Source organism: Coturnix japonica, chromosome 1, assembly GCF_001577835.2.
Source record: "Coturnix japonica isolate 7356 chromosome 1, Coturnix japonica 2.1, whole genome shotgun sequence".
NCBI lineage: Eukaryota > Metazoa > Chordata > Aves > Galliformes > Phasianidae > Coturnix > Coturnix japonica.
The window spans coordinates 71759486-71772706 of record NC_029516.1 but is presented as its reverse complement, the minus strand read 5'-3'; the positions used below and the strand labels follow the sequence as shown (position 1 = coordinate 71772706).

The window sequence follows — 13221 nt, the reverse complement described above, 5'->3', positions numbered from 1 at the left end:
AGTAACACAGCTCATTGAAGAAAACATGCTTATTTCTCATGATTTATTTCTCATGATTTATTGATTTTTTTTTTAATTATTATTTTTATTAATTTTTTTTCTTTTTTCTATTTTTATCGTTCATTATTCTTACAAAGATTCACGTCCACCTATTCTCGCGGAGCGGAACAAGGTGTGGGGCTGAGGAACAAAAGGGGCAGAGAAGGAGAAGGAGGAAGAGGAGGATGAGGAAGGCAGGGGGGCAGGACTTTGAAATAAAGACCACACACTTGGGAGTTTTCAATTCCATTTCCAGGCTAACCTACTTTTTATTTAATGCAAATTACAGTACCAGGTAACTATTTCCGAACCGAGTCACACAGAACAAAACGTATTTACAAGGGGGAACGGGGCGGGGAGGGGGGGGGTGGAAATAATAAAACATTAAGCATTACTTTCCACAAAAAGAAAAAAAATAAAATAAAAAGAAAAAAAACAGAAAAAAAAAACCCAAAAAGTTTATATTTCAAATGAAAAATAAAAATAAAATCAGTCACAGAGGCATTCAAGTAGTAATAATGTTATACAGGTTTTTGCTTTTCCTTTAAATCAAGACAGATTTGCACAAGTGTATGCAATAGTTCGTATACAACCCACAGTCCTTAATATATATATATATATATTTTAGATTCGTTTTTAAGATGGAAGCGGTTCACACTGATCGGTGTGTACAGGCCCGAGTGATCCATCAGCAACACATTAATGAACGCAAATTTTACAGGCAAGCAAATTATATATATATAAATATATTTTATATATATATATATATGTACGTATATATATATATATATATATTAAAAATAAATTGAGAAAGACCAACACAAGGAAGCTACTTTTCTCAAGCTAACCCCTTAGGTACTGTTTTTTCCTTTCTGGTCGTTTTGCTGTTATTGCAGGGTGGCAAAACGGAACGGAACTAGGAACAAAAACTAAGAGCCCTGTGGGAAGGAGCTGGGACCCAGGCACCTCTCCCCGACTCACAAAGGCAGACCTGGAGCAGGGGCCCGTCTGCTTTATGGAGAGGGGACCAATGAGCTGGGGGGTTGGATTTGCTCAGCAGTGGCACATCACAGGTAACCTGCCACTGCTGTAGGCAAAGCTTTGCTTGTCATCAACCGGAGAAAGTGAGCAGGGATCTGCCATCAGCCAATTTTCTTTTGCCATTCATTTTGGTTTTGTTTTTCCCACTAGTAAGGTAGGTAAGTTAATTAACATTAAGAACAGCAGGGTCTGAATCGGGTGCCCAGAGGGGACCCCGATCACCATTGGCTCCATCTCAGAGACCTACGCGTTGCCAAGAGGACAGATGGAGACCACACGCTGTCAAAACCGAGCCCCAGGTGGAGGGAAGAGGGTAACAGCAACGTGACGTCACTGACCTTTTGTGTCACCAGAAAAAGTGCAGCCTCTGCTTCACCGGAATGAACGCAAGATGCTCCAAAACAAAACAGCAACCTTTGGTTTGGTACAGGGTGAAGTGCTTTCCCATTCAAGACAACCTCAGGTGGAACACTAACCGGGTAGTCAACACAAGCGGACTAAATTGTAGAAACAAGGCCTTCGTGCTGGGTGCAAGAACTCAAGAGTCATGTTCAACTTGCCATCTTAAGAAACCAAAAGTGACTGTGGGGAGGGGATGCGGTGAGGAGCCCCCTGCTCTGAGAGCCCCCGCAGGGCCCAGCGACAACAGTGAGGTCAAATCACCGATGTCGGCACAGGGCCCTTCACCCACGATGGTGGGGGCATCCATCAATGATGGCAGAGGATCCACCATTGATGGCGGGGGGAGGGGGAAGACGAGCAAAGCCAAGCTCGGCCGCCAGCCATGGAGCTGCTGAGGGCGAGCGAGTGGAGAATGAAACCGGTCACTGCTAGAGGGGAGGAGGGCAGGGGGAACCGGGGACATCCAGAGCACAGCCATGGCTCGGGTGAGATGGGGTGGCCAGGAGGGTTTCCTTTCGTTCCGCTCGGGATCAGGTACCACCCAAACCTGCCAGCACTCTGAATCAAAAGCGGGGAGCGGAGATGTGGTTGTGTGGGGGATGTTGTTAATACAGGAGGGGGGAGGGGGGAAAGAAAAATAAAATAAAGTAAAAAAACCAACAAAAAAAAAGGGGAAATAAAATTCAACAAATCATGGAAGCGAAGGCACTCCAAACTATATAGATACACTATACATCGCTAGAGTTATTGTTACAATAATACAGGCCGGTACCTACTGTACAGAGTTAAAACTATATGGCTTTAAAAAGCTCGTCTACATTTTGTCTGATTATTAAACAGAATCACTGCCCTGAACGGTAACTTTTTGCTCATTAATAACAGTTCCTGGGTCCACATATTTACATACAAAACAATAAAACTCAGGATTTAAAAACAACCAAAAATAATCATGTACAAGCTTGAATTTGGTGAGGAGCTTCGTGATTTCCTTTATTTTATTTTTCCTTTAACTTTTCCTGCGTATTTTTTTGTGTTTTCTTTTTTTTTGTGTTTTTTTCTTCTTATTTACAAAAAAAGAAAGAAAAAAAAGAAGGTAATTCAAAGCCGTGGATGTGATAACCGTATAAAAGAGTCGCTGATCCTGCCATGATCCTTGGGACAAAAAGAAATGAATCAACAAACCAAACTCCTCAGGCCAGGGAGCCCTGACCCCCGGCTGACACCCACACAGCGCACACAGACACGGCACAGGACGGGAGCAACGCTTGTCACTCTGCTCCGCCAGGCTTCAATGGAAGGAGAAGAACCAAAAAAGAGATGAAAGAAAGAAAAAGAAAAGCCACATTTCTTGGAACAAGCAGCCATTTTTTGTTCTCAATCATCTATATCTGCCTCTGAGCAGCGGCGCCTACAGGCGATGGCCCAGCGCTCTTGTCCTGCAGCAGATCCACACTGCGCCCTGCTCTGCGGGTCTCCTGCACTACTTGGTTGGCTGAGCCTCTGCTGAGCCCCTGCACTTACCTGCGTGAGCCGCGTTCCGTCCTTAGGACACTCTCAGCCCTTTGAACTGCGTCACGCGGGGAGGATATAGAAAGCCTTCAGCTCTGAAGAGGCCGCGTGCCTTCCTCTACAATCAGCCACAATTTAGGAATGGCCACTGCAAAGCACAGAAATGCTTTTCCCCCCCCGATGGTCAACTGACGTGGGGCATAACGTAAGGGCTTAATGGTTTCAGGGTGGGCATTTGCTCCTCCCTCCCCCGAACCCATGGTTATCGGGTAGGACAGGGAGGGCAGGGCTCAAAGAAGAGCTTCCCAAGAACCCCACACAAACGGGGTGAAACACAGAGTGAAAGCCGTGAGCAGAGCCCCGCAGCCACCAGGTTTGCTGGAGCTGCTCCCAGGCCACACAAAGGGCCAAACGCTGCCCCAAACCAACAGCCCATCTCAAGCCCTCAGGTCAGACAGGGCTGGTAAGCACCGAGGCGGCTCCTAAGGAGCACAAGGCAAGGGGGGCTCCTCTGCCTGTCTTCCCGGGGATATTGCCTGGGATGGGCCAGAGGTGGGACCGTGAGCCACTCGTCCTCATGGGGGGGGAAACGCGCAGCCTGGGCTACAACAAGCACCCGCCTCACTCTTCGGTCAGACTGCTGCAAGATTGTAGAGAAAATAAAATAAAACAGTGTCGTCTCTATGTATACATGTATATATTTATATAATATATATACACACACACTCATATGTAGCCAGCTTTCCTACAAGTCAGCAGGTACAATTACTGTTTGATAGCACTCTGATGTGTAGTTTATTAATATTCTACCCATGTAAAAACAGAATGGCAACGTGGCAACGCGCATCAATAAATAGAGATCAAAAAAGCAAAGAGGTTAAAAAGATGAGATTTAAATACAGACTCTAGCCGTGGATTTAAAATCAGAGCTACCGTAGAATGTGGCATCCTGCGAGTTAAAGCTGCGGTTAAAAAATATTACAAAATAAACCAGTAGAAGACTGTTACAGTTCACATTATAAATCCCGGTGTCCTTTTCCTGTACAGCTCAGGACAGGGAAGCCTATTCCAATTGGGACTGGACCGATCGCTCAGGCGGCGGCACCTCTCAGCCTCCAACACAACCGCTCGCCTCCACCTGTGTGTGTATTATACTATATAGAGCTGTGCCAGGGGCTCCTCCCGGAAGGAAGCTGCAGGTCTCTTCATCACTAGCACTGATTTGTGAAAGGAAAGTCTGCCACTAGCAGCTCAAGCCTTAAGACACACGTAAGCCTCCCCCCTCCCCCAGGCAGCCTATGTCCTACCATGCCAGCCAGGGCAGCTGTCAGTCGGGGCGTGGATTCGCTGGCACCGAACTGCTGAGCTCTGCTGAATGACCCCTGCTAAGCTCCCGACCAAATTCAAGCTGTGCACTACATCAAAGTCCGAAACTTCACTTAAAAAGAAAATAAAAAAAGAGGTTAAAAAAAAAAACAAAAAAAAACCCCAAAGAAACAAAAAAAAAGAACTTCAGCAGAGAATGAGGTTTGGGGGTTCGTTTTTTGTTTTGTTTTGTTTTGCTTTTCCTTTCTTTCCGTTGTGGGAGAGGGCATGAGGCAAAGAGTCCTGGTTCTGAAGTACACAACAGCAAACTTCCAACATGAAGAGATTGTTGAGGGGAGAGACACCGGTGTGTTGTATTGCTCCGCGTTCCCTCCTCCCCCCCACCTAAGTCCCTGCCCCGGACACCCTGCAGAGTGAGATACAATGAAACTGGTTCGTATTTATAGGTATTTTACAAGGTTAAATAAGAACAGCAATAATAATAATAAAAAATTGAACACTAAAATGAACAGGTTGGTTGGTTGCTTGCTTTTTTTTTTTTTTTTTTCCTCTTTTTAATTTTCTTTCCAAATGTGACCAGTGTTGCTGAGCAAGACTCAAATTACTGGTGATTTTCCTGTGCAGCTGGCTGCTTGGTACCGGTTCAGGTGGAGTTGGAGGCTGATGCTGTAGCTACACTATTGGTCTGAACTCGTTCTCCTGCATTAACATCTGCAAATGACAGGTGAGGGAAGGAAAGAAAGAAAGAACAACCAGCATTACCTCCAGAATACAGACATTTGCAACAACAGCCGTGACATATCCCGCACAGGGAAAACCCCAAATCCCACCACCGTGCTGCTACTGAGGCAGGATGCCCTCCTTGGGTGTATAAAGAGCTATTTGGTCTGGGCAGAGCTGGGCTTTGAGTGGGACCACACCATCTCAGCACACTAACATCCGACTGTGTTCAGCTCCTGGTGGGACCACATTGCCCCAACAAACTGGGGCAGGCCTTCAATAGGGCAGGAAAAGCAGCAAAGCAAGAGCCAAGATGCTAATAAACATCTGAACATACTGAGAATGACAGAACAGTATGATGGCCAAATAACCACACACAGTTGGTGCTCTCCATGGAAAAAGCAAAAGCTTTCTGAATATTAGAAGAACTGGGAGGGGGAAAAAATGCACTGACTTCATGTGGAGCCGTCCTATGCAGGATGTGATCAGCACAGCCACAAAAAGGGAAAGAGGACAAAAGGTGAAACAGGGAATACTTGACAGCAAATACACGAGCAGGGAAAGATATTCAGTGAGGTTTCCTAAAGAGAGCATCGTGCATTCCTCTCACTTAATTTAAGGTTAGTCACACAGCTATCAATACTGCAACAGGAAAAAAGTGACTTTTATCTCAGTACAGAAGAGGGCAGAGTGGAAAAGAGGGGCATTTGGAAGACAAGGAAAAGAGCTCACAGAGGACAGAACACATTTACCAACTGATGAAGGTCAGCATGACCAGCAGAAATGACAGGACAAAATACAAGTGGGGTTGGTGGGGTGCAGCAATGCTTCTCCAGCAGAGAAACACTCCAACCTGACCACAGTTAGAAGTGCAGCCACAAGCAAAAGGCGATGGGGTGAATGAGAGTTCAGAAATGGAGTGCACCGGTTGAGGGACAAATAAAGTAACACACAGATATGATGGCAACAAGAAAAGGCAATCAAACCAGCACTGGCATCCAGGAACAAAAAGGACAAAGGAGAGAGGGTGTGATGCTTGTATGGAAAGGAATGTGTAGGAAGAAAGGGAAATCCTTCTGTGCACACAGGATGATAACACTATGCTGGGAAAGTTTCCCATTCCCTTTCCCCCCATACCGAAGTGACCCACACTAGGATATCCCATCTAGGTGGGGAACTGCTGTCAAGGAGCAGCTCCCAGACCACACGTGCTTGCAAACTAATGATGACCAAGGAAATGTGAAGTGGAAACTGACTCTCAGCTTCTTGCTGAGTCACGCCTCCAACTGTGCCTGATGTGCAGGTAGAGATAAACCCCAGCTAATACAACATCTGTGCCTGATGCAAACGGTCCAGCTGGAACCTGTAATGTTGGCAGAGGATTTCTCTGTGCAAAAACAAAAAGTGTGTGTGTTTCATTTGGTGAAAAAAAATGTGTTTTTTGATCTCCCACTCCTGAAGACAGCAGAGGCTGAAACATTATTACACTGCTACTGAGCAGAGATAAAGAAAGAAGGGGATGGAGCTACTTCATGTAACACGTAACACATGTTCCTCTTATCATCACACTAATGGGGGAGTTTCTGAGAAATACATCCAGCATAGGGTCAGAAAGAAATGGTGATGCAGCCCTGGATCATTGACACGGGGCTTTTCAGTACACTGTGTAACAGCCCACCCAAGCTGGGACAAAGCACAGGCTGCTAAGGGGCTGCACTGACTCAGAACCTGCAAGAAAATGCAGCACTGTGACTCTGCAGCCTGTTGTGGATGTAGTGTTTGGGGAGCAGAGCAGGGCTTGCTCCAGCATCTCTCTGCTGGAAAAAGAGCACAACCAGAGCATGAGGGTTTCTGGGCATTCAGTTACTCCTTGTCACCAGGAGAAGAAAACCTACACCTTCAGCAACACCACTAAACTGCAGAAAATTTGCTTTGCTGGCTGTGCTGCTGTGGAAGCTGTGCTAGGGACTGAAGCTACGAGCTGGTACAGAGCTCTCTAGGGGCAGGTGAGTGTAGCAGCCTGTGGCTTGAGGTTAGGGCATGCCCTGCTGTAACCCACCCGCCTGACACCTCTGTGTGTGGCAAGGAAACCACAGCACGGTTTAAGTGGCAGCTACTTCTGAACTTCTTATAAGCAGAGGGAAAAAGTAATCAATATATTCTCTGCCAGTTCAGCTGCTGCCCTTGAGGAATACCTCTTACTTTCTAAGAGGGTACGTGGTGCTCCCCAGAAACATCTCAGAAAGGAAAAATTGAACTGCGGTTCAAAGACAGAGCCACCAACTCAGTCTGAGAAAACCCATTAACACTAATGACAGCATTAGCTGGCTGAATTCGAGCACTGACAGACAAAGAGAGAAACAGAAGTGCAAACGGTGCAGGAGTCCACACAAGGCAACAGAGGAGAGGAGTGCAAGGATGAGAAGGGATTGTTTGTCCTGCAGTGTCTACTGAAGGCGAAATGCTGGGCTCAGTGCAGAACTTCTAAGACTGACATGTACGAGTTGCTCTCCTGTAGCTGCCATGGATGCATGAAAACTGCCTGCCCCTCTTCTAAGAAAGCAGAGCTGTCCACAATTCTTACAATGGAAATATCATACTTGCACTAAATCTTACTTACTGTAGTACTGTGGCCTTTTCAACCACCCCACACTGGCAGGTGACACTAGCTCTAATCTGTTTTATTGCTGAAAGTTCAGGCACACCATCTCATTTGGGATTACACGGGATCAGCACAGCAGGATGCCTAAGACGACAACCCCAGCATCCCAGCTGGCACAGCTCCCTGCAGATGGCAATTACACCCTTCCCATCCTAGCACTGCTAACAGAGGGGTAGCTGCTGCTGCTGGCTAAGCCAGGAAGAAAAATGCTGTCACACGAACAGGTAAACTGCTCAGCTTGGTGTGGCTACATGGCTGTGAGCTGTCTTCCTCCTCTGGACTGATCAAGTCAGCATCCACGTGTACAAAGCCACACAGCTCCTTTTATCAATCACCACTGTGATTCACAGAAAGCCAGCACACCATTTCCAGCAGGGCCAATCACTTTCAACTCCTTTTTCCTTTTTGTGCCACAGAAGTCATAGGGGATTTCTCAAACTTGATGTGAGTTTGTTCTCTTCCCTGCTCAAAACAGTTTCTGAACCTGCACTGTTTATTCGCACAGGTTCACATTTTGCCTGTCAGGCTGCCCTGGGTCAGGTGGGAGAGGTGCTCCCATGTTGCTTTAGCAGCTATGAACTTAATGCTGCGGAATATACAAGGGGAAAGGGGACACTTTCAATCAGAGGTGTTTGCTTGGTGAGGCATCAGCATGCAAAGCAAAACAGATTAACACAACCTCATATGGGACTGAATCTTAAAACTGTAATTCTGTTGAAATTCCCAAGGCCTGCTGAGAGCCCCACGTGAGCACGGAACTACAAAACAGCTGTGCAGCAGAAACACAACACTGCATGTTGCTCAATCCTTACTGAATTACACAGCCTCTGTCCAAGCTGCAAGGCTGTTTTCTGGTGAACTAAGAGTAGGATGTGCTGTGCCAGCTGTGAGTACTGCTTGTGAACAGGAGGCTTACACATGTTGACATCAATAAGGTAAGAGTTATTTTTTCTCTTTCCTTTTAGTGCATTTCACATTTCAGGCACTTCTAGGATTCAGGCTAATGCATTTTCCCCCTTCTGTGTACTGGAGTGGAAGTACTGGGTGAAAACAGTTGTTCCTAAGCCAGTTCACCCCACAGGACTGCTGCATCTTAGCAAAGAGAGCAGCTCCTCAGAAAGGTATTAAAATGACACTAAGTGAAGGGATTTTTCAGAAGGACTTTAAAGTCAAATTCCCTGTCTGTACTTTGTAGTTCTTCCATCCATTTTACTACTTTATCTGTTTTTTTTTTCTCACTTATTGAGCAACAGATGCACACAGAAGGGAAACAGAGAACATGACTATTTGCAAAACACTGCCAAGTGTACGAAACAAAAATACTAAATCCTAAAAGAGCAAATCTGCTTTCTCCTAAGTTCAAACCACATCAATTATACAGGCTCTATCTTTTACCAGCTGATGCCACGTTTTTAGAGAGAAGCCTGATCTTCCAATTCGGCTCCAGTTGTCTAAAAGGGACCATGAAAATGCTTTCTGTACAGCAGTGGCTGGACCGAGCACATCAAGACTGAAGAAACTGGAACATCAACCTGCAGACATTTTCCTGCATGACTGAGTAAGCACCCTGCACCTCAAAAGCAGGTCCCTGCCCTTTCTCAAGTGGACCTGACATGTTCAAGAGACACACATGCAAGCACACCCATCTTGCAGCCTGCCTCGGGTTGCACAAGCGCAGTGAGCTTGGCCTGCTGGCATGCTGACTCAGGGCTGACGCAGTGCCACGTGTGAATCACCGCTGCCACATCCGGCAGCACCTGGGATTTGCTTTGGGAGTCTCCCAACTGATATTACTCAGCTTTTTAGGTTTCGCTGGAAACATAATACGAACTGGAGTGGCTGCAGACCAACAGTGAGCTTGTAAAGGGGTTCTGACAGAAACGTGAGAGTGAGACAGAACAAAGAAAGTTGCTCAGTGCTGGCCAAAACTCAGAGTGCACAAAGGTAACACAGGTGAACTCAGTAAGAAGCAACTGCAGCTACAGAGGAGAGGCGGTGAGCAAGGTGACCCAACTCCCTACCCCGACTTTTGTAAGCTTCTGCCTCTCCCATGGGGAAAATCCTCTCCATCCATGCTCTGCAGAGACCATGACTACTAAGCTAGTCACTCCTTCTCCTCCTAGGCATCGTGCTCAAAGTCAGTACTAACTTTGGAGAGGCTGAACGCTCACAATTCAGGTGCAAAACAATCCACAATAAACATGTTTTAAAAAACATAAATAAAAAACAGAGGAGATAACTATTCTTTCACAGTGAAAGCCTGGGCAAGAGGCATCAACAAATGTATCAGTGGCCCAGGTTAGGATGTGGGTTAGCGACCACAGGTAGCATCCAGTGACCATGAGCAGAGACCGAGCAGAAGGCAGGGCTGGAGAAGCCTGTCCTTTCCTTCCTGCTCACCCTGGGCCTCCACAGGGAATGGTGCCATGGAGCAGGGCAGGCAGGCGGGCGCGCGTTCTCACCTGAGGCTGCTGTAGCGTTTGTAGGGGTTGAAGCAGCTGCTTGGTTCCGAGCATGAGCAGGGATGAGGATCGAAGCCAGAGATGGGTTACTTGACAGTTCTGGAGGGGAGGTGGAACAAACAGTTAGCTTGTCATTCAGAAAGAGCCCCGCATGCAGCGCAGCTCCTTGGGTTGTCCCGTAACAGGTAAACTGGGGGCAAAAGTGTGCCCTTCACAGCCAAAGGCCACACTGTGCTTCTCCTCTTGGCTGACCAGCAGGGGGAAACCACAGCAATATTCAACAAGGCCATCCCTGTAGCAAGGCTGACAGGACTACAAGGCTGGTACCAGCATCAGGGAATTACTTCCTAGAGAAAGACAGTGGGTTGTCAGTTAGCAAACAACTGGTCAAGCCTGTTGCTTATCAAAAGCCTGATGCTGTATTGCCTTTTGAGAACTGGAAGGATTCCCTTCACAAACCCACTGGCAATCAATATGAATGCTGATAGCAGTCATGCTGCTTGGGGCACTGGCTCAGCAATGAGTAGATGTCACAGTGGCTCCAAGAGCTCCAGGGGTTCAGTTCTTTGGCTCGCTCAAGCTGTATTTCACAAGGACCTGGAAACCCAAGACCCAATTTTAAGGCAATCTCTTTGAGCGTGGTCAAGAAGAGGTGCCGTCTCCTCTAAAAGGTACAAGGACAGGCAAAGGGAATGGGACTGCTGGGTAATTTAAATGGACAACAAAATGACACAGCCATTAATCAAGGAAAAAATAACCATGGCTTTTAGGCTCCAAATCTAATATAGCTTCAGCGTGTATCAGGACGAGAAATAGGCATCTTAAAACCACTGCCGTGGGAGGGTGAAGGGCAACACTCTGCCAACAACTCACAATCTTCTGACAGCCTCCCAGGAGAACTGACTGCCTCACAGAAGGCGGAATGGAGCCAAGACAAGACAGGTCCTGTCTGCCTCAGCATCAGGAGTGACTGTCTCTGGAGAAAGCAACATCCGGTGGGAAGGATGTGAACAGTCACCTCATACAGGGATGACTTATGACTTCTGGGGGTGCAAGGGCTTCTGTAAGCAGTCTTACATTAATGGAGTTTGTTTCTAAGAAACCATTTCTCTTCCTTTACACAAGCTTTAAATTTAGGGCCTAAAAGGACCAGTGGTCTAGTTAATGATTTTTTCTCCTTTAAGTTCATTTTCTGCTAGGAAGGGAAGATGCAGACAACTCTCACTTGTTCATAAGCCTCTTATTAATGCATATTTTGATACTGTATTTAAGCACTTATGAATACAAGTTCCAGTCTGGAACCAATCAGAAATTGCTGCATTACCTGTGACCTATCAAATCTATCCATTATAATGTTACATTCTGGACCTAGTCTATCCATAAAGCTTCAATAATCAATACAAGCATATAAATACAAATCCTCAAACTTATATGGGAATAATGCAGAATCCACATATTCGTAATATCGTTCAGAATTCAAATGCCTCCTTTTGATGGAAAAATAAAGTGAAGAAACATGAATCCTATGAATCAAAGCTGACCACAGGTGACAAACCTAGACTTTAATCCTGTATTGGCTATCAGCTGCCCTGTGGAAGAAAATCCTGCTACTTTAATATCTTCTCCAAAGCTGCTTCTCAAATCTGTTATTACAAGGAAATGTGCCATTCTCTTCATTACTTTTTAAAGTTTCTGTTGCCCACGCATTCTTTCCTGTTCATCACTGGCAGAAGTAAGGGACTGCTGCCCAAACAGAAGCAGTGATAAGGCGTCAAGGGAACTGAATGCCATTTGCTACCTTTTGGTGCTAAGCAGTGCCTCAAGGATGCAACTATCCTCTGACAGCATCTCTGCAGCCAGAATCCTACGGCCAAACAGCCAGCTGACCCGGCAGAAAAATACTGCTGCAATGGCACTTCAGACACAGGCTGATTCCTCTTATACTTTCTTCTAGTGCTGCCAGAACGTGTCCTTTCACAGCACCGGCTATGGTGAGCATCCTGCTTTTTGCTGTTGTTGTTGCACAAATGTTTCTCTGAAGCTCCCTGAAGGAATGTGCGGAGACTACAAGGCTGGGATTGCTCACTGCTACAAAAACCTCGTGTTGTCTTAACTGGTATGAAGCCTCTTAAGTTCAGCATGCTTCAAGTGCCTTGGTACTACACTTAAGAGAAGAAGCGTGCCAATTCAGACGACAGTATCAACGCAAATGGAACTTATTTGGCTGGAGTTTAACAATAACTTTGCTTCAGGATTTGGATTTTTGTTCTGCTGTATCTTTGTGGCTGTCATACCTGTGAGAATGAGGCATGTCAATGCAGAACAAAAGGTCTGAGCTGTGGTACTGACAGTCTGTCCTCAGTGACAATCTATGGACAAGCTGTGGAACTGTAGCATGCTTATCTAAATCAAACCTGCAGTTCAGGGTTGCGGTAATTTCAACCAGTACTGCTGCAAGAAGGTATTGTGATCAAGGCAATGCAGATAAAGATTTCAATATAATTACGTGAACAGAGCAGTGATACCAAATAATTTATAGGAGACAATTCTGGTTCACGTTAGCTGGGGAAACAGCTCTCTTTCTCCTGATCAAATCTTGACACCTACAGCCACTCTGCATCTCCAATAAGGAACTACAATAAAAATATCCAGTTGTACCAGAACACCAGATTATCTTCATTCCCCAAACACAATAAAATGCCTTGCACTGGGAAATGATGATACTGAGAGCACCGAGCTGTTTAATATTTCAGCGCTCCAAGAATGCCTCGGAGGAATTAGTTTTGTACCATTTACTTGGTCACAGTAACAAACTTTCTGTGTAACAAGCTTATAGAGCAGTTTCTCTTCAGAGCAGAAGAGTGCTGGAATCAACACAGGTTTCATACTCCTCTTTCTGTACCTCATCACTGAGCATACCCTAAACAGAAATATCATTTCTAGGTGACACTAGGTCACACAAAGGATTTCTGGACACGCTGAGACTGAGCCTGGACAGAAATCAAGTCTTCCTTTAAAATTAGTTTTATTTTTAAAGAAAAGACAAAAACCCTTTTTATA

At 45.8% G+C, this 13221-nt stretch overlaps 1 protein-coding gene across 4 annotated transcripts in view; it reads right to left on the bottom strand.

Moving 5' to 3' along the window:
• Nucleotides 1–276: 276 nt before the first annotated feature.
• GSK3B (glycogen synthase kinase 3 beta) overlaps nt 277–13221 on the bottom strand; it is a 120310-nt gene continuing 107365 nt past the window's right edge. For 2 of the 4 annotated variants that reach the window (XM_015874831.2, XM_015874841.1), the window contains 2 exons: nt 10162–10260; nt 277–5028 (listed from right to left, as the gene is read on the bottom strand). In XM_015874831.2, the coding sequence (XP_015730317.1) occupies nt 4961–5028; nt 10162–10260 (167 nt within the window). In that variant the 3' untranslated portion in view covers nt 277–4960. The remainder of the gene's footprint in view (nt 5029–10161; nt 10261–13221) is intronic. The other 2 variants (XM_015874814.2, XM_015874838.2) reach the window with 1 other exon arrangement.